This window comes from Osmia bicornis, chromosome 10 (genome assembly GCF_907164935.1).
Source record: "Osmia bicornis bicornis chromosome 10, iOsmBic2.1, whole genome shotgun sequence".
Taxonomy (NCBI): domain Eukaryota; kingdom Metazoa; phylum Arthropoda; class Insecta; order Hymenoptera; family Megachilidae; genus Osmia; species Osmia bicornis.
Window position 1 is genome coordinate 9,432,300 of NC_060225.1, and position 24,326 is coordinate 9,456,625.

Below are 24,326 nucleotides of genomic sequence, written 5' to 3' on the forward strand. Positions count from 1 at the left end.
TAAAAATCTACAAAGTATGCTGTTGATGAATATTAAAGGAAATTCGTCGTACTGGAGGCGTCGCGTCGCGTCGTTAAGATTCGTTGGCGGAACTTTTTACTCGGCGTCAGAAAATTTAAGTAGGATAGAATAAAAAAGCAGCCTGCTGGAAGATTGGGTTCATAATGGGCCGTCTTATGCGTCGTTTGTCCACGCCATTGTCAATTTAACGTGGAACTTTCCACCCGCTTGAAAAATAATCATCTAAACTTTCTTCTTGCTTCTACTTCTACTTTAATGGAACAGCATTTTCTTAGCCATCCCAAAGTTGCTACTTCTTACATTCGATTTACTTCATTTTCCTTCCCTTGACAGCCTTTATTAACATATCGCGTCGAACGAAAAGATTTATTTTCCATACTTACTATACTCGACTGAGAAAGAAGAAAACGCGACAAGGGGTGATTCCTACTTTTTCTTACTTGCTGGACTTTTATAACTTTCTGAATGTTCTCCAACTTACTCTATGATTTCTTTTCAGAAACGATCGAAGCGATGAAATTCAGTTGAGAAATTCTATAGAGCAAAGAAGAAGAGGAGAAAGAAGAAAACGAGACGTCGATGGAAGGACGATGGTATCCTTTCGATCGGTCGATTTTTCTGTTCTCAGAGACAGAGAGAAGAGCGAGGCAGCCGGTGTAAAGCTGGTGGGGACACACGAGAGAGTTTTACCTTCCGAAATGAAACTACTCGGCGGAGAAAGTGAGAGCCGAGGTAGCTGACGGTGGTTCAACGACGAGCAGGCGACCTGGGCTCCTCGAGACGAGAGGATAGACATGGTGTAAGCCCTCCATCGTGCGAGGATCTTCTTTCAACTTTCGATAGATCCTCTGGTTGATCGCGTTCGTACCAACACCACGTGTTTCAAAATATTTGCCAACCATCAAGAACCAGAGAAATCCTATTGAATCGAACGTCAACGCGAAGAAACATTGGATTTCGAAGAGAAGACGCTTTCAACTTGAAAGTTGAACCGTATTTATTTCCAATCTGAATCAACGGACTCGATGGGGAATTCTTGAAAAGTAATTGTTTCTTCGTAAGATCATTTTTGTTCTTTCTTTCTATGGGAAAGAAAGTAGAAACTCGGCTCGCCTCGCTGAAGAAAACAAAGATGTTCAAAGTGTAAAGAAGAGCGTCGTTTTAAGGGGTTTTTGGTGGTTGTGACAGAATGTTGGTAAACGTCCGAGTTGATTCAGTTTAATTATTGGAAGAAAATCGAGTGAGAATCGCGGCTAAAAAAATACTTGGTGTTTGTTGTGTTATGGTGGTGAGGACTGTTCAGGATCGACGCGGAAGAAAAAGAGGAAGAAGAAGAGAGAGTGGTGGAGACTTAAGGAGTTCCTTTTGAAGGATCTCTTGGAAGAAATTTGCAAAAACTGGATTGTCTTCGTTCGACAGAGAGCGGTAAGTGAAAATTCGGGGAAGGAAATGTTGTAAGAAAGTTCAAAAATTTCAAGTTCTACAATTTTTTTTACCAAACTTGGTGCACCAGATATTGTAATAGAATACTGGAGGCATGACGATTGGAAAAATCGAGTGAAAGTGAGAAGGTTCGGATTAGCTTTTAAAAGAAAGCCTTTCTAACCTGTCCACCATGGTGCACGAGGCAAGATAGGCAAATGAAACTACCGATTCTAACAGCCGACTAAAGTAGCTATTACTAGCCGGTATAAATTGCCGGTCTTCCTCGCAACCTTTGCCTAGATTCCAGTTTCCATCGATGGTAAATTAATGGATAGAAACATTGCGCCAACGGGCTCCATTTACGATCGCGATACTTTATCCACTAATTTATACGAGATTCCATTTATTCATTTTATTGTATAGATAAATCAAACAGTATCGAACAAGATATCTTGTGGTCGATTAAAAAAGGTACTTCCAAAGAGTTCGGAATCAAGAAAGCGTTCTTAGATATATATTAAGCAAGCAAGCAAGCAAGCAAGAAGATCGACAGAGAAAAAGTGAGATTTCTCGTGGCGAATTGGCAGTGGCTATCGAAATGCTCAACTTTCCGACCTCGTAGCCAGTGAAAGTACTTCCGTTCTTTTCCAAAACGAGACACGAAGCAAGGGGACAAGACATTAAGGATGCACGCTTCGGTACCATTCTACCGATTGCCTAAACACCACTCCTCCTTTACGTAACACTAGTATTCGATACAAGTTTGAAAGGAAACGACGTGACACGAGAAACGTGTGTCGTTCCATCTAACGTTCTTCTTCATCCGTACATGGAATGTTATTCAGTCTTTAGGACTTCCGGATGTAAACCATGCGCAAGAACAAGAATATTGTAGAAGTGTTACATTTTCATTGATACGTTCGTGTCATGAAAGCGAAGAAATATAAATGGGCTTATTAAATACTGACGATGAACGAGTATAATGAAACAGCAGAGTACTATGCATTCCACGCTTTTGCCTCGACTCTTTTCTCTTCACCGATAATGCCTCGAGATCTAATTAAACGGTACTTTACCATTGAAACTTTCCGGCAAACCGTGTAGACATTCATGAATATTCAATCGAACGGACGAGTTATCCGACACACTTTTTCTCCATTTTCATCTCGCGCCACGACTGGTATTACGCTACTTAATACCGTGAATTAATTTCTCTCCTAGAAAGTAACAATGCAGATTGTTTCTGCGATCGATTCCTTCTGTTTAGAAAAGGGAACGAACGGAGGATCGGTCGAGGGTTAACAGGGCGAATTTAAGGGGGGGAGTGTAGCGCAGGAAAGGAGAGAAAAATTCGTTACACAATGGAAAGTGTTCGTGATGAAAGGGTATCGGTGAACTAGACCGCGAAGAAATGTAGCTCTTTCAAGGCCACGATCAAGAAAGAAGCAGAACCTGTGACGTACAGATTTCTTCGAACCGGTTTCCATTAAAAGATCGAACTCGCGTATGTCCTTAAAGGGTTACTCGATATTTCTGCTGAAATACCATTTCAACAATTGAGCAGTTCATCGTGAAAATCATTCAGCGGAGATACTACATATTTTCTTCGTTTCGAGGAACGAAGCCTTGGTGGTTCGTCACTCTTTGAACTGTGTTTTCTTCGAAGAAGAAAGTTCTCCCCGAGAGTGAATCGAGGATAAACTGAAATACGATCAAGGTTCGATGAAATGCTTGCAACTTTCCTTTAAATATCTTCAAACCTGGCAAGAATAAATAAATAAATAAATAAATAAAACAGTATCGAGAAACAATTTCTGAACAAAGGGAACAAGACCGTGGTCGGACAAAAAATTTTACGCGTGCCGTCTTCTTATTTTGTCTTTTTTTTCCTCTGTTAGCTTTCGGCGAAAGTAAACGGCGCCCGTGTTGCAGAGAAAGTAATGGATCGCGTTCTTAATGTTGGTTCACACGGAATTCGGGATGTGGATTGCGGTGTGGCGCCAATCGGCTGACACCAAACAGTACCGAAGAAACGAACGAACGAACGAATGAAAACGGGAAAAAGAAAAAGGCGGCAGGATACGCGGGCAACGCACGTGGGCTTTCACGAACAGCTGGCAAACGAAGCTACAATTATGCGAGTATATCTCGTACATCAAGATGAAAGAGAAGAAATTCTCTGTACTTTCGAGCATCAGCCTGTACGATAGAGTGAAGCTAGTTGTAGGAAGGTGAAAGTTCGTGCAACGCTGCTGAGATTCTCTTCCATCGACTGTTTCATCCTTTTTTTATCCGTTCAACGCCACTTTTCCTTCGATTGAGTTCAAGAAAGAACGATTTTCTATCTATTTTCTTCTCTCGATAGCTACATCGTTAGCCTGCCGTCAATCAAGTCCGACTCGTTGAAGCCGTTTTCATTAAAAAACCCAAAATTGATACTCTACGAGTGATAAATATTTGACGATGCTTTTATGTCATCGAATCGTGTCCGACTTTCTATGTTTCGAAATTGGCCATTTGACATGCAACGAGCAAACAGAATCACAAGTTTCAATTTCTTTTAAAGTATAAAGAACGGAGACGTTTTCCCTTCGCTTTCTTCCATACCTTATACGTGTTTATATAGAGAGAAAAACAATAATTAAAATATTATCGAGACTGCAACAGCATTAAGTTGATTAGCGACTTTAAAATCCAGTTAGAAACTGGAATACATTTTCTACCGGGTTTCACCTTTCTTGTCGCGCGAATCAACATTCTTAGAATCGTGTTCTTGAAATCCTTGCAACATTTTCACCATTGACACGATCGAGTCTTCTATTCGCACTCGGTACGCGACATTTTCTCATTAACATCCATGAATCGCTATGGGAGTTAGATTAGCCCGATATCTCGGCACCTACAGGATACAATGGGAAGGCAGAGGAAGAAGGAGGAGTCGAAGAAGAACATGGTCGATGGTTCGTAACTTCCGGTGGAGCGGGTGGCACAGCATGAACGTGAACTTCACACTGTCGCGCATGCAAGAGGTGCACTTTCACTTCTACTCGATCTGCACGACAGAGCCAATGACCTACTAACACATCGAACCATTCTCTTGCCACGATCATGATATTCCTGCAAGGACGTTCTATACGATCAAGTTTTTCCTGTCCGATCAATCATTTCTACCACTCCTTCGAAAGAAACTTTCATTTAGAATCTTGACCTTAACAGCGAAAAATTTTCTAAGCTCAGATCGTAATTTTCTTTTTCACTATCGTTCAAGTGCATCGAACTTTCTGTTGCTTGCTTTGGAAATTCTTGTTTAACCGGTAACTATCCCATTCAGCTTAGCCAATGAACGAAGGTCTGTTTGGACATGGATTTTTAATCTGTTACGAAACGGAGTTACACCGTTACGAAGTTAAATTGCCCTGAACGCGGTTGAACCAGCGTTAATACAGCTGGGACAACTGTTGGTCAACCATCGACCGGACACTGGAGGCATAAAATTAGTTTACCATTTTCATTTCTCCTTGATATTCCCGATAATTGGCCGACGAGGATGCTGCCGGTACCATTATGAATCTCGTATAATCGATGCGTTACCTGGTTCCGGGTGAGCCTCTTTTACTTTCACCCGTTACGGAGAGACGTGACGCAAACAACATATTTTCGTTCCCTTGAACAAGAAGAATTTGTCCGATCGTTCCGAGGAACTTGTTTTCTACTCTCTTCCGGCTTTCTGGAGACGAGTAGGTCAACCTTCGAATTATCCGATCGCTTTGGGTTAAAGGGTGCGAATTTCCTACAACGTTGCAGCAACGAATAACGCTAAACCATTTCCTTTGAAAAGTAAATAGTCCATAGAAACACGCGATCTAACCATGAACGTGTTAATTGCAGTTCAAGGTACGTTTCTCGACGCGTTAGCTAAAAAAGAAGAAAAGGAACGCGGTTCGTGTCAAAGCTGATTTGTAACACAGTTGCGTGTTCCAATGGCTCGTTAACCTCAGCCGCGTTTCCCTCTCGATTTTACAAAAAACTTATTCCAACGATCGACGAAGGATCAATGTGGATCGCCGAGTGAAAATCCTGATGAGTCGTTAAAAAGAGAAAACAGTGAAGGTATATAATAATTGCAATATTCGAATAATTTTGTGGGCTCGTTTTTCTCTGCTCGTTGTCGAGGAATTTATTTTACCCCCTTCGCAGCGACGTTGTTCAAACTAGGGAACTCCTGCCTCGAACACCTTGTTTGCTTTAGTTGGAGATACACCGTCGTATCGGACGATCAAATGTTTAACAATTTGCACAGTTTAAGTGAAAAAGGCCATCGGTGAAATTCGGGGAGATAAGTGGTGTTTTCGAAGCAGACACGATTCTGTGATAAATAATGCTGGTCGAGAGAAATATTACTTCGAGTAAAGGATAAGGGCAGACGAATGGTGCGGAAACGACGACCTTTTAGGCATTAATTATGTTTAACGGATAAACAATTAGACGGTGCGTTTACTATTGTTCCAGCAAACGATGGGTGCAGCTACCTCGTGCCAATGGTTGCTCCTAGGAATACTCCTCGTCATCTCCTCGAATCGAGTTCAAACAGAGAGCTTAGGATCGAGCGTCAGCAAGTCAGAAACGATCTTCAGTGCTGGTTACGTGACAACGCGAAGCAACGATGCCAATCGAACCGATTTGACATCGAATTCAGCTCGCAGACGTCGATATGTTCGATTTCCAACCGGTCCGGCTGGTTATCTTTTCGAAGGTGGTAGTGCTGGAGGTGGTGGTGGTGGTCCTCCGATAGGAAGGAACATCGCTGTTCATCCTGGTGTACGTTTTCCATCCTGGAGGCAACAAAAGTCCCTTTGGAGGAGTCCTATCTCGGAGTACAGCAGGCCAGTGATGGGTCATCGAACACCACGACTGATCTTTCGCGATAACGATTTTCCACCACCGGTGGCTGGCAGCGCATCCTCTTCTTTCTTTCAGCAGTCCAACCATTTGCCCGATTTCGAGGATGACATCAGAGGTAACGCGGTGGATATATGTAGATGTAGATTTTCTATTGTCAAATGTCAATAGCATTATAATAAAACGTCAATTATTGTTTCAGATCATCGCAAGCAAACGGGTGACGATTTCCTTAGGTTAGAGTCAGGTACGTTGTCCACGAGAAAAGAGCATACCGATCCGTTAAAAGGCCGTTTCATGGCTTTTTTGCATCGCGTTTCTGGATTTCGTAATTCGCGGATAATGGTTAATTAGCCGGGTGCAATATCCTTGGCCAGCTGTCGAAACAATTACGACATCATCGGACCTGTTTCCGTCAGCTGACGATTACCGTTGCGTCGTTTCCTGTTTGTATTCCTTCAACCCTTCGCGATTGCACGATTTTTCCTTCGATTATTTATCACAAAGTATTCTGAAGCTAGGCTTGGAGTAATCTTTGAGCTACTCGGGACGAAATGAAATCGCTATCTTTCGAGTACGAGTAAGTGAAACCCTTTCATTTCTTGATAGTCTATCAGTTCGAAAAATCTTATAATAATAAGGGGTAAAGAGCCGGTGAAAGGAAGGAGAAGAAAGAACAGTTTGGCCTGTTTTGTGCAGAATCGCGTCAACAAAAAAGACCGCTGTGGAAGGGTGACGATACGTTGTGCGCTGACGGACGAAGCTGCGAATTTTTTCTAATGTGCTGGATGTCCGCTGGCCTATTGGACGGCAGTTGCGGCGGCATTATGTTCGCTTGTTGTCAGCGAAGAGAACCGAAAGGTAGCTCTGATTATAACCTGATTGAGGCACCTAGAGATCAATCTCAGCCACTTCCGTTGGATACTTACACGGAGACCGCCAATGATGATCGTAAGTCCTTCCTACTGAAGCATGCAATCCGATTCTTGCACTAGCATGATCGATCACGCATGTATTCTTATTCTTTCAGAACGTTCCCCTCGGCACCGTCATCCTTATCCTCTTCCTTATCCACTTATTTTTCTTTACCCCAAGTCGCTAGATCTTTTAAGGAATTAGATCAAGCTCGGTGATTTAATTCTTTAATTTCAGTCTAGTGTTTACAGTGGTACTTAGCCCGTTTTACAAATCCTAATACACACTTGCACTTTCTTCTTTCGGCATGTCGAAACGTATTTTGCTTGCAAATTACTCGTCTCCTTAGCACTTGCACTTTCCTCGGCATGTCGTCGAATGGTCTTTACTTTCTCTGTTTGCACACCTCGAAGCACGAAAGTACGAGCCTTCGTTGTTTCCATCGATAACTTTAGCCCGATTCGTGGATTCACATGTTGCATGCTAAGCAATCTATCCTAATTTCCTCTTGAATTTCTCCAATTTAATCGTATACTCGGTCTTGTTCGTCGATCAAAGTTGCATGCTGATCGCGATAAAAACGAATCCTAAGCTTTTCGTCACGCGAATCCTCTGGGTTTCGTAGCCACTTCCGGTTTCCTCTATTCGCAAGGGACTAGTCCTTTCTGTCTCCTTTGAAAAAAAAAAAACGGTCTCGTCTAATCGAATAAGGAGTTACCTTTTGAAACGCGGTGAATTTTTTATTAAATCGATCGAATTAGCAACAGTCTTACTGAATTACTCCAAGTCTAATTCGGTAATACTAAATTACGCGTGCTTATCAAGGTGTTAGCGTTTAGTTGTCGAAGTGACGGTAGAACGTTTCAAAATATCTACCTTTGCTACTAACTCTGCATCAATCGATAAACTGTTGAAGGGGCAAATGTCTACATCGTTGTGATTGCAGGCTGCGGAATACCCGTCTCGAAGCAAACCGCTCAAAGAAGAATCGTCGGTGGTGACGAAGCAGGATTTGGCAGTTTCCCATGGCAGGTCAGATTTGCATCGACGAATCGATGTCGAACCATTTCGTCGCTCGTGTGTAGCCTTTTAAACAGTGAAAATGTTCTACTTTCACAGGCATATATTCGAATTGGATCCAGTCGATGCGGAGGCACCCTGGTTAATCGATTCCACGTCGTAACTGCTGGACACTGTGTAGCCAAGTGAGTAGAGAATCGAAGAAAATCTACTTTTACTTTATTCCCAGCAAGTATACGAATACGGTTCACGTTTCTACCAGGGCATCGGCTCGTCAAGTTCAGGTTACCCTAGGAGACTACGTAGTGAATTCAGCCAGTGAATCCTTGCCAGCTTACACTTTTGGTGTCAGGGAGATACGTGTTCACCCTTACTTCAAGTTTACCCCTCAGGCTGACAGGTAGACACGATCCCTCAACGCGTTAATTTTACAAGGGAATAAATTTATGACACTAGAATGCTGTTGATCAAGGTTCGACGTTGCTGTTCTTCGATTGGATCGACCAGTTCACTATATGCCTCACATAGCACCCATATGTCTGCCTGAAAAGAACGAGGACTTCTTGGGTCAATATGGTTGGGCTGCTGGATGGGGTGCACTGCAGGCTGGTAAATAAGACAATGGTTTTATTTGATAGAAACGTTAACGTTTGCCGATGCGACATATCATTTTGGTAACGATGAAATAAATAGGATCGAGATTGCGTCCGAAGACTCTTCAAGCAGTGGATGTGCCTGTGATAGACAACCGAGTGTGCGAAAGGTGGCATCGTTCAAACGGCATCAACGTGGTCATTTACGACGAGATGATGTGTGCTGGCTATCGTGGCGGGGGTAAAGATTCCTGCCAAGTGAGTATCTACTTTGTTATACTTGCTTTGGAATTCAAGAAAGCGTCAACGAATTCGTTTCAATTTCGAGGATGAACTCGATGCCAGCATAACATAACTATATAGCACACTGGCGTATAACAATATTCTGGCATCGTTTGTTCCACGCTAATTGCGCGTAACACGATCCAACAATGAAACAACATGGAAATTAATGTCTCCGTCCAATCTAACTGGAACGATCTTGGATTTGTTACAACCAGCTAGTGGGAATATACGACGCGACTTTCTATATTCCTCAGCGTGAAATTTACGAAGATGACTATGACTTTAATCTTCAGATGTTTCTTTGGTATAATTCAAAATCTTCTCTGTGCAGGGTGACAGCGGAGGACCATTAATGTTGGAAAAGACAGGACGATGGTACTTGATAGGTATCGTTTCGGCGGGATATTCGTGTGCCCAACCAGGTCAACCAGGAATATATCATCGTGTCGCTAAAACGGTCGATTGGATAACGTACGTGATCAATTCGTAGCAGAAGGCGATTAAAAAGCGAACACTGTTCTCTGTACGCCAGAAACTTTGCATGAAACAAAGTTCGTGACACGAACTGCCAGTGGATGCATAAGATTTACGATTAGTAAATGGCCAAAGATGCGTCCGTCGAAGATTTAGTATGGTACAACGTGAGATCAGAATTTTAGCCATTGCGTACTAGAACGATGTAAATATTGTAACGATAAAATGTTCAAGAATGTGGTATCGAATGCTGTCAGGAAGAGGAAGAATTGTTGAAGAAACGTATCGATTTTTAAATATATATATATATATATTTTTTTTTTTTTACGGAACGACCGCGATGCGCGTTGATTGTTGTAAGTACGTATAATTACTTCTTTCATCGATCACCGAGGTTCTCGACGAACAGCATCGACGTGAATATTTTGTAAATTAAGTGCGTGTGATATTCGTTTGTATTCGCGCTAAATAATTATTCGATTTTTATTTTACAACGATCGTATACTTATTTATTTCTAAACGAAAGACCTTTCAAGTAAACACGTCGCAGACGAAACGATAAGTTTATTCAGAAAATTTTTAACAGTCATCATTTTTTTAACAAATAATATTTGTTAATAATACTTTTTCTACATACGTATAAAGGAACAATATAGAAATTTCACTCTGAATTGTTGTTGCATCGATGAAACGCTTGTGTCGTTATTTTAATTAATTTGTACGTCCAGTTTATCAAGGAAGGTTGATAGGATGGCGGGTGCTAAAGAACAAGTCTTTTCCATTAAAAACATACTTTGTTATTAGACAACCGCTATATCTCAACGCAAGCTTAGCGTCGCGAATAGTAGAACAACGCATTTTTTTCTTTTTTTAAGTATGTGTTTCCATTGCGTATAAGTATTTATAAGTACACATTGATCTCGTTGCCCGTTTCAACGATAAGTAACCACGAGCCACTGAATTTCTGTTTGCTCCATTTGTTAACACATCCAGCCATCGAGGCTCGCTTAAGTATCGTACGTTGGGATAAACTAGAATAACAATTGCAAAATTCCTTTCTTCACACCAAAACAGAAAACAAGAAAAAGAAATCTAACTAATCTCCTGCTTTCGCGACGAATTGCGTAACGAAATGTAATCGTCGACTTCGTCAACGAACGTCCTTCTTCGTGTTTTCGTGTAGCAACTAATTAGCTCCGAGCTAACGAGATCAGACTAGATACCGCGAATCCTTAGGTAAAAGAAAAGAAAAAAAAAGAACAGAATTTATTCGTCGCGAAAACGGCATTACAATTCATTTCCCTACAATTCCCTACAGTTAGAAAAGAATTCAGTGTGCTTCTTTTTATTTCGTTTATAAATTATAAGGTGTTTCTTCGATATCGCAGTGGAAAAGAGACGGTTTCGTAGCGCGAAGAATATTCGAGGGGGTAATAAGAAATAAAAATAGTGTCTACCTATCTAGTTTGATCGACCCGCGTCAAGGGTACAAGTCTTCCACAAGAAGACGCTTCCTCCCTAGGCAGGGCGAGTTAAAATTCTCATCATCTAAGATAAATAATCTAACGGTAATACTTTCTCGAGAGAGTGATACGCTCGAATACTAATAAAAGGAGGAGGACGAAGAAAGACAGAGGTCAAAAGGGACCCCACGAAGATACGTCGATGCTCGGGTTAAGGGGGGAATTTTCGTCGATCACGTCGAGCTCATTCTAAATGCACTGTGTGAACGATTCTAAACGGAAATCGTGCCGAGAATCGTGCCTTGTCACCTGATTTTTAAATCGTTTACCAGAGCCTTGCAGTTTTGTCATGGGACCAGAAATGCACTGACCTTTCTATAGCGACAACGTTGATTAGAATTCCAGGAAATTCTAGGATTCTCTTCTACGACGGAAGTATGTCGAGTTCGAGGACGCTTTGCGCGTTAGGAGACAATCCGTCTTCGCTTTTATGAGTCAACGCGTTCTTAAAATCCCTCAGTTTTTGCGGCTGAAGAGCCATGGCCGTGTTTCTAGGCAACGTTGCGATCGGGTTGGTGCTATGACTCTTGAACGGTTTCTCGTACCGATTTATCCCGTTTTCCGACTCGGAATTGTGCCTCCTCTTCGCCGTTAGTTCCAATTTTGGCTGCTTCGTCACGGAGTCCTTGTCCTCGAAACAGGGAACCGTTTGCATGGACACGGTGTTCCTGCGATCGTTGAACAGGGATCTAGGATTCAAGGTAACTTCCCTGGCCGAGCCAAATTGTTTAAAACCAGGGCATACGGGACTGTTCATGAAACTTGTGTCGACCGGGTGACAGGGATCGGGCACGCGTTTCTCGATCTTGATTTCGGTGACGTTCTGACGGATCAGAATATCCGGTGTCGCTTCTGGCAAAGGTTCCTGGGAGATCATTGGCCATTTTAAGTCACGAGCCATATCGCGTTCGAACGCGAGAAATTTTCTTCTCGATTTGTCAACGTTGTGCCAGCGGTAACGTAACTTGCTAAAAACGAGGTAGTCGACGAAAACGTATTCCATCAGCAAGGAGATCACTAGATTCACGATGCCGTAGCCGACCAGTATAAAACGGAAACCGATGCTCCCGGGAAGCACGAGCTCGAACCAATCGGTCAGCCATTCGAAGGGAAACGTGGCGAGGTAGACCGAGAAGAGACTCAAGAAAATGAACGAAGTGAGCAGACCGTAATTCGTGAACAAGGATTTTCTATACGGATGTCCTTTCGAGAACGTCACAGCTAGAATGATGTACTGCATCGAACTGATAATGAAAACCGTATAGTTTTCTGTACAACCAACGTCGTCCTTATCCTCGATCGCTTTGATCGTCGCGTTGAACGGAACGAACCAATCCATTTGTTGAAGATGCCAAATACTGGCGTACTGAAACACAGCCACGATCAGAATCTGTGTTACGAGGCTGAGGACCGGGGTGGTACTGATCAAACTGTTCAGAGGTGCTGTTTTAACCAACGGACCATCGTACGCTTCGGTACGACCGAAGAAGAAAGCGAAGATAGAGATGATGAAGAGATCGATGTACAGAAACTCGATGTCCGTTAAGTTAGACTCGATACTGTACAACAACATCACGGATATGAACTGAGTAAGCGAATAACTAGCCATATACTTGAAAATGCCGAAAGAGGTAACCAGAGCAGCGCGACCTTCCCGAATGACGGTCAAAACGCAGGAGACGTTGGTTTCGCGACTGGTAAAGGGTGAAGCTACGGATGATTCGGTGTCCGACAGAGAAATTCCTGTGTGAGCAGCCTTCAAAGCTCCGCAATCGTTTGCACCGTCACCCACCATGGCTGGAAAAAAGAAAAAAGAGAAAAGAATTTTAAGTCAGTATCGTGAAGGCTATTTATTTACGCCAATCGTTATATGGCCAAACGCTTACCAACATAGTATCCTAAAGATTGCAATTCCTGAACAAGTTGTTGCTTTTGGTCTGGCGACATTCGCGCAAAAATTGCACCACGGGTGACAAGTTTGGGAATCAGTTCTGGGTAGTAATGTTTAACTAGTGCCCACGTTTTACCAGTGAGTGCAAACACGTACTTGTTTTTCGAGTGTTGTAAGCTAGAAAAGAAACATTCTATATACCTATTATCACGTCTACTATGCGTACAAACATACAAAATGAGATACTTACTCGTCGGATAAATAATTGACATCGTTTTCGAACTGATTGTTCCCGAAAGAGCCACTTTCGACCGTGTCCAAGCTAGCTATGCTATTCAAATCAGTCATTTCGCTAAGATCCCCGTGACCCATCGGTGAAATCGGCGACGGTTGACTGTTGCTCTTCGTGAAATAGATCTGTGGCTTCACTTGATTCTGTTGAGTAGCCGAGACCGCGATTACCGGTGTTCCTGGCTTCACGATGTCGCAGTCTCTGGCAACGGACAGGGCTGTCAACATGTTGTCGCCAGTCACCATCACGGTTTTAATACAGGCAGTGTTTAAAGCACTGATGACTGGCATAGTTTCCGGTTTCAATCTGTTCTCCATGATGACGAACGCCAAGAAGATCAAATCGGATTCGGCGGCCTCGCGGCTCAATCTTTGAACTTTCGCGTAAGGAAGACGATTCAAAGTTTTGTGCGCCATCGCGATCACGCGATATCCTTCCGACGTGTACTCTTGCAAGACCGCGCTAAAGTCAGCTGGAATGGATTCGGCTCTGGAAAGGCTCAGGATCATTTCCGGGCTACCTTTGCAATAAAGATCGTAATGATTCGCGCCCAATGTCCTCGTGATCACGCTCATCCGTTGAAGGCTCGAGGTGAACGGAAATTGTCGCACGATTCCAATTTCTAATCCTTGCTCGCCCAATTCCGTGGTGGAACCAGCCAACGCGGAATCGAGATTGTTCAACGAAACGTTGTCCACCACCTCGGATGTCATCGAGTTTTGTCGGCTGATAGAGATCCTTATATCGTTCGACAGTTTCTTCAGCAGTTTCGAACTCTTCGGCGGTCGAACGACGGTGGGAAAAAGCATGGAGAACTTGGACGTGTCGGATACATCGGGCTCCTCCAATGTCCAGCCGGTGGACTCGAACATTTTCAGGTCGAGCGGGTCACCTACCAGCTGATTATCGATTATAGTGATCCCGTGACACGTGACCATTCCAATGAGAAGATCATTCAAAGGCAGGGAGATGATCTCTTTGATAGGCAACTGAAACTTGTTGTCGACAGCGGGCACCACGCCCCACATATCCAGTCCGTCCTCGGTCAGTGTTCCAGTTTTGTCGAAGCAAATGCAATCGATCGATCCCGACACGTTTATAGTCCTTGGGCTGGTGCAATAAATCTTGTTCTTCTCTAATCTACGTTGCGCCACCATACGACCAACGGTCATAGCCGCTGGTAGAGCCGGAGGCACCACGATCGTGATCAAGTCTAAAGCTTCCAAAGCGATGTGACTGCTTTGCACACCTCTCATGATCTTTGTCACGATGGTGTAGATCACGCCGATGCTCGCGATTCCAGCCAATAGAACGACAAACTTGTAGGAATCTTGTTCGAACTTGAAATCAACCGGTGGAGGGTACATGATGGACCTCACCAGGCCACCCTTGCTCGTGTTGAACCCAGTCCTGATAACGACGGCCAAAACCTGTACGTAACAGTCGAAGAAACGTAAGGATTTCTACAGTATTGATTCTGTTAAAAAGAAATGTACCAGCAACGTTGTTACCTTTTCGGTTCCATAGTATCTGGTCTGAATGACACGAGTACCGCAGAAGAGAGTATGCCTCGCGTGCTCCTTGGTGTCGTAGATCACCTCGCTGGACGAAGGTATAGGAGTTTTGGTGACGGGAACCGATTCCCCCGTAAGCATAGACTCGTTCAGGATACAATTTCCGGTGAGAAGCACAGCGTCGCACGGCATCAGACAACCATGAGATGGAATAACTAAAATATCACCGGGTACCAATCGTTCAGCGGGCACAGTTGCAGTTTGTCCGGTCATTCTATCTCTCATCACAGTCGCCACGTCGGACGAGTGAACGGTGGATCGTAAATTGTGTTGGTTCTGTGGAAAAGAATTCATTTTGATCGATGTCGTCTTTATGGGCAACCAGAGACACGTAAATATGAAAAAGAACGCATACCCGTCGAGTCTGGAAGACTGCCATAATTATACCGACACTGGACATTGATAAAATGACCATGGCGTAGTAGTAATAATTGTCGGCAACCCAGAGGCAAAAACTGAACAGTTGGAAGACATAGAATGGATTGAGAACCTCCAGACAAAGGAGCGTTAAGATACTTTTCACTGGAATCACGATCTCGTTGTTTCCGTAAACGTTGCGTCTAATTTATTCGGAGAAAAATGAAGATCGTTTGTAAGATTAATGATAATAACGAACAGGAAACAGTGGCTGTTAAAGGAATCTACCTCATGTGCTGCTCGTGATAATTTAGTCCTTGCATTTGATGCAACGTCGAAGTTAAAACGCCAACGTCTAGACCGCGAAGTTTCAGAAATTCTGATCTTTCGTGGTCCCAAACGTAAGTTAACTTTTTACAATGAAAAAGAACGATAGATGGAACCTCTGTAAAAAACAGACGATCATCGATCATATGCTATTAGGTCAATTAGGTAATTAAGATCACTTAAAAAATTGATAAATCTTTACGTTTGAATTGACCGCCGAGTAAATGCAAAGACAGCGTTGGGTATTCTTCCTTCACTTCCTTGATGGTTATCATGCTGCCGTTTTCCACCCAGGGTTCGTTATCCATTAATGATTCTCCGTCAAATGGCTTGTTACTTTAAACAAATCGACGCGATAAATTAACGACGTTCATTGTTATAATTAACGAGAAGATGTGATACTTACACTACATCCTGAGCAGCTAAGGTCTTCAATTTCTTCACATAGTAACTCGTGTGTTTCCCTTGGAACTTTTCCACCAGCAAGACTCTGTCTGCATCTTCTAATTGACACTTGGAATGAGTTGCCAACAGCATCAAGTGCGGTACCCAGTGGAAGACCAACCTAAGAAGTCCTCCGGTGATGACGATCAAGAACCAGGTAACAGCGGTGAAGATCTTGTTTCTCTTATAGCTGAAACCGTGAATGAATTTTGAGTATCTTTTCGACAGAGCTATTTTTGGATAGCGAAAATTATTTACCCATAGATTTCCATCTGATCTTCTTCGCCAGGGTTGACATAGTCGATGCCATTTTTCAGATGAATTCCGTTACCTCTGGTACCTGAAATCAAACGACGATTCGATGAAAATTAATTTGATCAACGATGACGGGCGTGTGACGTTATCGAGGTGTTTTGCAATCAGATCGAAACACGTGCGTGAGAAGATACATGTATTTTTGTAAGACGATTTCGTTCGCGAAGGGCGACGCGTGCAGCGAAATTGAATGTTCGCCAAATGATCAATCGCGACAGCAGGAACGAAATCGTGTCTCTTCTTACCCTCCAAAAGTTCCGTTTTCTGTTCGCGCTGATGATCAGCAGTGGTATTGGTAGCGCGTGTTCCAAACACGCTGTACGCGTTTCTGGCGAAGCTCAGGTTCAGCTTGCTCGGCGTGGGCGGCATGACGATTGCGGGGCAAAGGGGACCAGATTCTTGGATAAATATTATTTTACTTATTTTTCTTTTCTCTTTAGTTTAAAATTAGCTACAATTGGCGAAAAAGGTTGTCTCGCGAGGAGATCGAGCGCAGGATACCGTTATCTTCTTGATATCACGATAGCGGCAGTTCTTCACCCCTTTTTGTCCACCTTTCTTGTCCTTCTTCTTAATAATTGATCCGTTGTTCGTCTCACTACTACATGTTATCTCACTACTACTCTTTATCCAGCTACGCAAGTTATTGTCTATGGGTCACTCGATCGGGACCCTTTCGTCGTTCGTCTCGACGAGCAATTAAAAACGACACCAAAGTTCGTCGAGGTTTTGGTTTGATCAAGGGAAGGGAAGGGGGATCAAAGGGGGATGGAGGAGCACTCGTGTGACAAGAGAGAAATACGGGAACGTAACTGAGACCAAATCAAATGGTTCAGCGATGAATCCCGTATGCCGTATAGGAAGAGTGCGGAGTATGGAGTGCGGAGTGCAAAGTGCAGGACGAGGTGATTTTGTTATTTTAGGTAATAACCCCGTCTGCTACCGACACCGATTGCCCGCCATTTTTGGGTCCGTCTTCAAAGTTCTCGAGTTAGAGTTGGCGGTAGCGTTCTGTTGCATTTGGCTGGCATAGAGGATCGACGATTCGGTTATTCTCGAGGAGCTCGAGGATCGAAAAGCTTTCGACGAGAGCAAGGATGAGCGATGAACGGCAGGAGTAGGACGATTAGAATGATAAGCGTGTAGTAGCTGATGCTATCGTTTCGGACCTGCCCCCGATTTTCTAGATTCGTGTCAGTCGCCAGGATCGGTGAGCTTTCGCCATCCAATTCGTGGCGTGGTCACTGCTCGTTCACCTTTGCTCATACCGCGACGTAAGCAAGCCTGTTTCGAAACTCTGCCGGACGATCTGGTCGGACGAAGCGGCTGAGCTTCTTCGAAATCCCAGCAGTCCACCGGACACTTCTTCGTCTTCACTTTGCTTCTCGCGGTTGCTCCAACGTCGCTTCCGCCTCTGGCCGCGAAGTCAACTTCGATCGACTCTCTTGTATTCTCGTGCCTCCCTTTTGCTGCCTCTTTGTACGATCTCAAATACATTACGGGTTATAAAGTTATTTTGAATGCCGTCGGATTCTTCGATCGGCAGAAGAAACTCGATAGCCCGCTGCTGAGCCCGCTGCTGAGCCCGCCGGATGGATCGCGAATTCTTTCGCGATCGACAGAGATCTGTATTATCGGTTGAACGCGATCGAGTCGATCGTTGTTGCCGATAGTCTTCGGAAAAATCACTTGTCGCGATCAAATATCGAAGTACTAATTCGAAAAGTCACTTATTGAAAAAAGATTGATTTTATCGGTTTTTTTTCTCTTCTCAAGTAACACGAACGTCACGGCTGCGTTGAAGAAAAATTGATCAGTTTTGTCTATTAATACCTGGTGTGTAAGTACCGCACCGAAATTCACCACACGATATTCGTGATTTTTCACCAACTATATATAATGGATTACGTCAACGTTCAAGTTCTTTTTTCGAAGATGATCGCACGATTGCTCGCGAGTTCTTTTCCTTCGCTGGCAAATAAGATTACACTCGTATCTCCAGCGTTATTCGTGATTGGGTCGATTAATCCTTGACAATCGTCCTCGCGGTTGACCAAAGTATCTACGATCAATTCTTTCAGATGATCCGCTTAAACGATTCACCCTCTTCGGGACTTCTAAGTACAGAGAAGACGGTGCAATAGTTTGTTCCTAGCATCTTGCTCATAATGAAAGAGCTCGTTAGGATCGTTCCGTCTGTTGGACAGTTTCGCGATGGCTAGAGGCCAGCTGGTTAAATTAGGAAACAGAAAAGAAAAAAAAAATCTCTCTCCTCCAAATAAGTCACTTTGCACACGATCGTTTCACTTGCGTTTCATGCATCTGCGGCACCCTTAAAAACAAGGGCCGACCAGTTTTTTCTCTCACAGCACCCACCGCGTAACCCAGCGTCGACATGCACCGTTGATGCTTTATAAGCGTTCGCGTTCGCGTTCGAGGAAAAATGACACTTTTCCTGCTCGCATTCCTTCGGACTTTCCTCCTCGGTAGCCACACCAATTCCACGGAATTCTTTATACCGCCTTCCCGCAACGTGCTCGTGATGGATCTAAGATGGCGACCAAACCCAGTCGTGTTCTGCTGCTTTCGGTGTTGCGCTCCGAATCGCACGCTCCTCTCCGCTAGCTAACTTCTCCTCGTCGATTCTTTTTTCTCCTGCTAAACACGATCGCTCCGATGATGTTTCGCGTTCGACCGGTTAGTTGGATCGTTACGAAGCACTCTGACAAGTACGCGACAGCTGGCACAAACCGTTCGCCCCAATTACAACGAGATTCCAGACGCAAGTGTATTAAGGGAATCGTTTGGCATTAGCAGAAGACTTGCGCTCTGCTAGCTTCCATGTCCCGGCGTTCAGGGCCGTATCCGTTTTTTCTTTTCCTGCTCTTCAGGTACCTAGACGTCGCGTCGCGTCGCGTCGCGTCGTGGCGCCGCTACGTTGCTCTCGTTATCTGACGCTGCGAAATCGACACCGATTCGAATTACGCTCTGTCAACGTTTCGTCATCAGTTTAAAAGGCATAGTTCGGTCTTTGCGCGCGCCTGCTGATTACCATGCGAACTTTCGCGACACACGTGTCAACGATGAACTTTGAACGATTTTCGTGTTCTTTCTTTCGTCATGAATCACTAGACCGACGGATATTTCATTCTGATAAACATCAGCTTTCTTTTTATTTCAAATCGGATCGTTCAACTTTGATCGAGGTCGTTAGGAATATTTGAAACAGCTTGAAAAGTTTTTACGTGGTGGCACTAGATTCGCTGGTTTCATGCCTGAGATATCCCTACCATTGGGTTATGCCTCGACCTACGACGACGTCGTCGCCGCTTTGACTCATTTATTTCCACTAAATCCTCCGTGGCACCAAGTACGGCCCTGTTAATTGCCGGCTACTTCAAATTCCTACGGTTGTTTTCATGGTGTCCCATCGATAAGTACCTAGCACCTGTTCAGGGAGTGTTGCTTGAAAAGCGGGCAGAATCGAACGGTTTGAACGCTTCTGCCCGCCTTGTGAACCCTATGCTTCTGTCTCTGTCGCTCTTCAGAGCTGTCTCTGTTACTCCAATTGGCCATCGGAGTATTGAACGAGTCCGAGAGCCTCTTGGTCGATACTCCATTTCAGCTAACTTTTCTCTTTGCCCAGCACGTGCCGACCGTCTGAAACGTTCACACCTAACTCCATCACAGCTGGTCGGCTGCGGTCTTTCTTTTGCTTAGCTTCTTCCATGTAACTCCGATTTCAAACCCTTCCAGGCAAACTCGCCGCTCGCGCGCCCTTTTACATCTCGGCTCAACGAGAAGTTATGCTTTCTGGCAACCGGAGTATAGAGAGATCGTTTTAAGAATCGGTAATCGGATTTCGTACCCGAAGGTTTTATTAAGAATTTGTTTATTACTTATTTCACCGTTTCCCGGTAAAATCGGTGACGCATCGAGAGGGTAGACTTTCAGTTAAGCATATTTACGCAATGATACGAAATACTCATTTTGCTGCGCACAAATCCTCTAACATTCCATTTGTTCGAGTTAAAAGACAGTCTAATAATATGGCACCACGTGTCAAGCACAGGTCAGATTGTAACTCACGATCATTAGACACGCTCTAACATTATTGACATCGTTAATGACCAGACGACACGTCGTTAATCGAATACAATCAGTTTCCGATATTTCATGTACTCGAAACGTATTCTCTTCTCGTTCGAATCATGTTTTCCGTGACAAGCAGGAAAAAGAAGCGACTGGTTTTGCAATGTAACCTTGACAAATGGTTTCTCACTATTTTTCTTTAATGTTCCTTATCACGTTGGACATCGTGCTGTTTTTCAAATGGAAATTTTTCGTCTTTCGTCAATGAATCGTTGCCAAAGTCTTAATTACACTCGGAGAGATAATAAATACTTATATAAGGTGAATATTGTCAATAGCATAAGTGACAATGCTCGTTTCTTGGATATCGAGGATATACCGTTCCTCGTACACCTTGCGTCATTGCTTATTCTTGAAAAATTGCTACACTTCCGGTTAATTGATACGCGCTTTTGTTTACTACACACTTAGCCGGTTATCTGATCACGATTCACGTGATTAATTCGCGATTTTATTGATCAATTAAAAAATTCTCTAGAAATGTTATCGTTGTACGATTTGGTCGATTCAATTATCGGACACGTTTCACGGCAAAGACCTCTGATGAAACACGACAAAATCAGGCGAGCGTTCGATCGATCATCGGATCGATCGTACTCTGGATCTCAAGATGTTTAAAAAACAGGTAACAAGTTCAATAGGGTTGATACGAGTTACAATTTCATAATTAAAAATTCGATCGAACTCGTTTAATATCAACACGTTGATTATCACGAGGATAGTGCATAAAGGTGTTACGAATAATTGAAAAATAATGATAAGATCTTTAAATAAATGATTTAAATGAGATTGGGTGTTATCTTTCACTAATTCAATGTCACAATATTGTAGCTAGTACATAATGAGTGCAACTCACGCGAATGGGTCGGGGTTGAAGCGAAACTTAGCGTTTTGTAATTCACCGATATTTGTTCTACATTCTAACGAACTTCTTTCAACATTAGAACAAACCAAGTGAACTTGAATTAGTAACATGGAATACTCTCGATGAATCTGGATCCAAGGATAAACGTTATTAAAAAAGAAAGCAATCAATCTTTCATATCGTTTAACGCGCTCGAATCGATCCGTCGAAATTCTGTTTCGAGAAATTGAAACGGATATTGTGTAAGAAAAACACGCCTCGACCTCCGTGCTATTTTCGTGCAGGCAGAGGATGGTTGACAAAATTCGATGAAAATCGTCTCATCTTCTGGTTACAGTCGCCTAATTCATCTCGCTTCCTCCATCCGACAACGCGCGCGCCTCTTCGCCAAGCCGTTTGAACTTTTCAAGTCTATAATAATCCAGTGACTCGTTCTTGACGAGGCCGAAATTTCCACGGAGTCATCAACGTTTCCGGCGAAGAATTATTAGTCAAGTTATTTACGACGATCCTCGAAGTGCAAAATTTTCGGTTTCCAGAAGAAGCAGAAGAAGAAGAAGAAGAAGATGACATATTACATACCTCCTTCGTCTGCAAACGACAGATCAAGCGTTAATGTCAATTCACGTTTAATAACTTCATCCATTATCAATTAAAATTGACATTATAACGAAGACACAGCACTTCACTTAGTTCCATCAATTGGAAACGAAGCAGCATTCGACAAATCCGTTCACTGCTAACAAATGATTCGGTTCTATCTAGACAAGAGTATCCTGTTTCATCGTTTTTCTCGACGTATCAACCTTTGTAGACTGGAAGGAAAAGTACTTGGTTTTTGAATGATGATCGATCGCAGTAAGTAATCTTCGGGGTTATCTAGACTAAAACTCCACGTGCTCGTTGTATATCCGTAAAGCTCCATCGAAACCGACTAGTCGATTGACTGAAATATTGTCGATTCGATGAAGCCAGATACGAGAATCGCGGCGCCATTTTAATTACGTCCACGAAAGATAAGGTATTTAATCTGTCGAGAAATGAAGTTGTTATTCCACGAGCAGACGATCTATTTAGATCTCCAGATAATGAGGTCATTCCCTATTTATTTTGGATTAATTCGACGATATCTATTAATATCGTTCCAACAATTCTGTGAAAAGATATTACCTACACAGGTACGTTATAATCAGAGCGTGTCACTTTGAACACAGTTATGCATTTGCAGGTTTTTGTAGATAAGATCTTTGTTTAATTCCACTTTCACAGTAGCAAGTAGTTACGGACTGAAATGATCAGACGCGCAGCACTTCTAGTACTGTATAAATTTATGTTGATCTCCACTGCTGTTGATAAAGAGTGACCGAACATTAACAATAATATTATTCTTCTTTAATTGCTGCGTTAAAACATTTTAATCGAAGACGAAGTTGCGAGATAAATTCGTCTGTTAAAAGGTCTGATCATTGAATCAATTGAAATCGTTTCGAAAGGAATTTCATTCGTGGAATCATTTTTGGCTACGTGATTCGCTTCGAAGAAAATAGAACTCGCGTAGAAATGATAGAACTCTGAACTCACCGAAAGCGGCTAGTCATCGCCTTGCTTTGAAACTGGCAGCTGCTGCCAAATGAGAGCTCAGATTTGTCAATTACACGGTGGAGTGCCCGATTGGCAGCTGTTAAAGGGTAATTCTCAATCAAAGAGCCTCGTTAAACTTCCTGCTTCAAGACGTTGGCTAACGTTAGCTAACGTATTCTAATATTAAAGGTTAATTTAACAACAAGAAAGTTTCATCGTATATTGATACGACGAACAACGGACAAATGTCGACGGGAAATTTATTGCTGTCAAAACAAACAGGTAATATAACACGATGACAAAGCTATAAACTACGAACGTCTAATCAAAGGTGTTTCTACTTGTAAACGTGCTTTATGTAATGTCTTGCAAAACGTAGTTCCTATCCACCAACTTCATTTTCATAAACAAAAACAATGATTCATGGTATCTTCAGGCTTTGACTGGAAACTTTGAACTGTAATCAGAATGTTACTCCGCTATTGCTATTTATATATTTAGAAATATGAAAAAATAGATGAACAAAAATTGAAATCTCTGTAATACGGTTGATAGTGTAATCTTTATCCGTCACGTTACTTCCGCGATGACCATAAATGGTAAGTTTTCTGGTTATTCCAACAGGTGGTTGGAATTAGATGAATGCGTTTCACGACGCGTACCTACAATAATTTACACCTAGCCAGATTGATCTCAAAAGAATTATTAAATCGTTTTAATTTCTTTGCAACAATTTGCATTTGGCCTGGATGTTGAGCAATCGAAGACTGGTTGCCGGCTGGCGCAGAAGAAAGTTTCACTATCACTTTTGAACGTGGAATCAGCCATTCGTAAACAGAATGCTCGTTTCTGTCAACGAACGCGAGTCATTGATCCTTGTGTTCAATAAATTGATCCGATTTCATTCTATTTCCGAAATTTCGGAACGAAGCGAAAGCTTCGAAGTTGCCTGATATTCTTTTTTACCAAAGAAAATATCCACCTTTGATCAGAACTTTCAAACAACAGAAGCCTACCGTTCATGGTGTATGGCGTATGGTATCCTCGGCTCGAAATCGTTGTATTTTCCCGTTGCTATTTCGACGACCACGACGAGGATGACGGTTGTTGGACAGGTGGGCATTTAGGAGTAATCGAACACCAGGGGTTTGCCGATCATCGCGTGTCACCGTGGGACCGTGGGATTGTTCCAGATTCGAGGTGAACGAAATTAAGGGAACATAGTTATAGATTTTTTCTTTTCTTTTTCAGGGCCGTTTTCGGGGCCGTTTTCGGGGCCGTTTTCGTGTCGATTTTCGTCTCGATGGCACGCGCGGCTGCGCCGTCGAGGAAAACGCTACGCGACCGCGCAGAAAATCAGCAGGGACGCGCAA

General features: G+C 43.0%; 2 protein-coding genes across 6 annotated transcripts; one reads left to right on the forward strand and one right to left on the reverse strand.

The window, feature by feature from the left end:
* LOC114874209 (serine protease 42-like) lies at positions 1 to 10,879 on the forward strand. 3 transcript variants are annotated; one of them, XM_029183305.2, is made up of 10 exons: positions 1 to 1,446; positions 5,956 to 6,463; positions 6,548 to 6,592; positions 7,045 to 7,296; positions 8,207 to 8,292; positions 8,380 to 8,465; positions 8,543 to 8,680; positions 8,753 to 8,889; positions 8,974 to 9,131; positions 9,490 to 10,879. In XM_029183305.2, the coding sequence occupies exons 2-10, from the start codon at positions 5,962 to 5,964 to the stop codon at positions 9,646 to 9,648; spliced, it is 1,563 nt and encodes a 520-aa protein (XP_029039138.1). In that variant the 5' UTR covers positions 1 to 1,446; positions 5,956 to 5,961; the 3' UTR covers positions 9,649 to 10,879. The 3 variants fall into 3 exon arrangements, with proteins under 3 accessions (XP_029039138.1, XP_046143511.1, XP_029039139.1); XM_046287555.1 differs by lacking the exon at positions 7,045 to 7,296; XM_029183306.2 differs by lacking the exon at positions 7,045 to 7,296 and having other exon boundaries at positions 8,207 to 8,465.
* LOC114874208 (polyamine-transporting ATPase 13A3) lies at positions 10,182 to 24,326 on the reverse strand. Of its 3 annotated transcripts, none has more exons than XM_029183304.2 (10): positions 23,970 to 24,326; positions 16,299 to 16,380; positions 16,003 to 16,230; positions 15,799 to 15,932; positions 15,558 to 15,714; positions 15,268 to 15,472; positions 14,850 to 15,188; positions 13,297 to 14,768; positions 13,042 to 13,223; positions 10,182 to 12,952 (listed from the first exon to the last, which is right to left on the reverse strand). In XM_029183304.2, exons 1-10 carry the CDS (start codon positions 23,974 to 23,976, stop codon positions 11,520 to 11,522), a joined length of 4,239 nt encoding a protein of 1,412 aa, XP_029039137.2. In that variant the 5' UTR covers positions 23,977 to 24,326; the 3' UTR covers positions 10,182 to 11,519. The 3 variants fall into 3 exon arrangements, with proteins under 3 accessions (XP_029039137.2, XP_046143510.1, XP_029039136.2); XM_046287554.1 differs by lacking the exon at positions 23,970 to 24,326 and adding an exon at positions 21,955 to 22,373; XM_029183303.2 differs by lacking the exon at positions 23,970 to 24,326 and adding an exon at positions 16,601 to 20,245.

Bases quoted from the DNA above. Each gene is read 5' to 3' on its own strand.
- LOC114874208 (XM_029183303.2), bottom strand. From the start codon at position 16,724: ATGCCGCCCACGCCGAGCAAGCTGAACCTGAGCTTCGCCAGAAACGCG. The intron at 16,381-16,600 runs GTAAGAAGAGAC...GTTTGATTTCAG, and splicing joins GAAAACGGAACTTTTGGAGG to GTACCAGAGGTAACGGAATT. The intron at 15,473-15,557 runs GTAGATTCCTTT...CGAATAAATTAG, and splicing joins TATCACGAGCAGCACATGAG to ACGCAACGTTTACGGAAACA.
- LOC114874209 (XM_029183305.2), top strand. From the start codon at position 5,962: ATGGGTGCAGCTACCTCGTGCCAATGGTTGCTCCTAGGAATACTCCTC. The intron at 8,293-8,379 runs GTCAGATTTGCA...CTACTTTCACAG, and splicing joins TTGGCAGTTTCCCATGGCAG to GCATATATTCGAATTGGATC. The intron at 8,681-8,752 runs GTAGACACGATC...CTGTTGATCAAG, and splicing joins TTTACCCCTCAGGCTGACAG to GTTCGACGTTGCTGTTCTTC.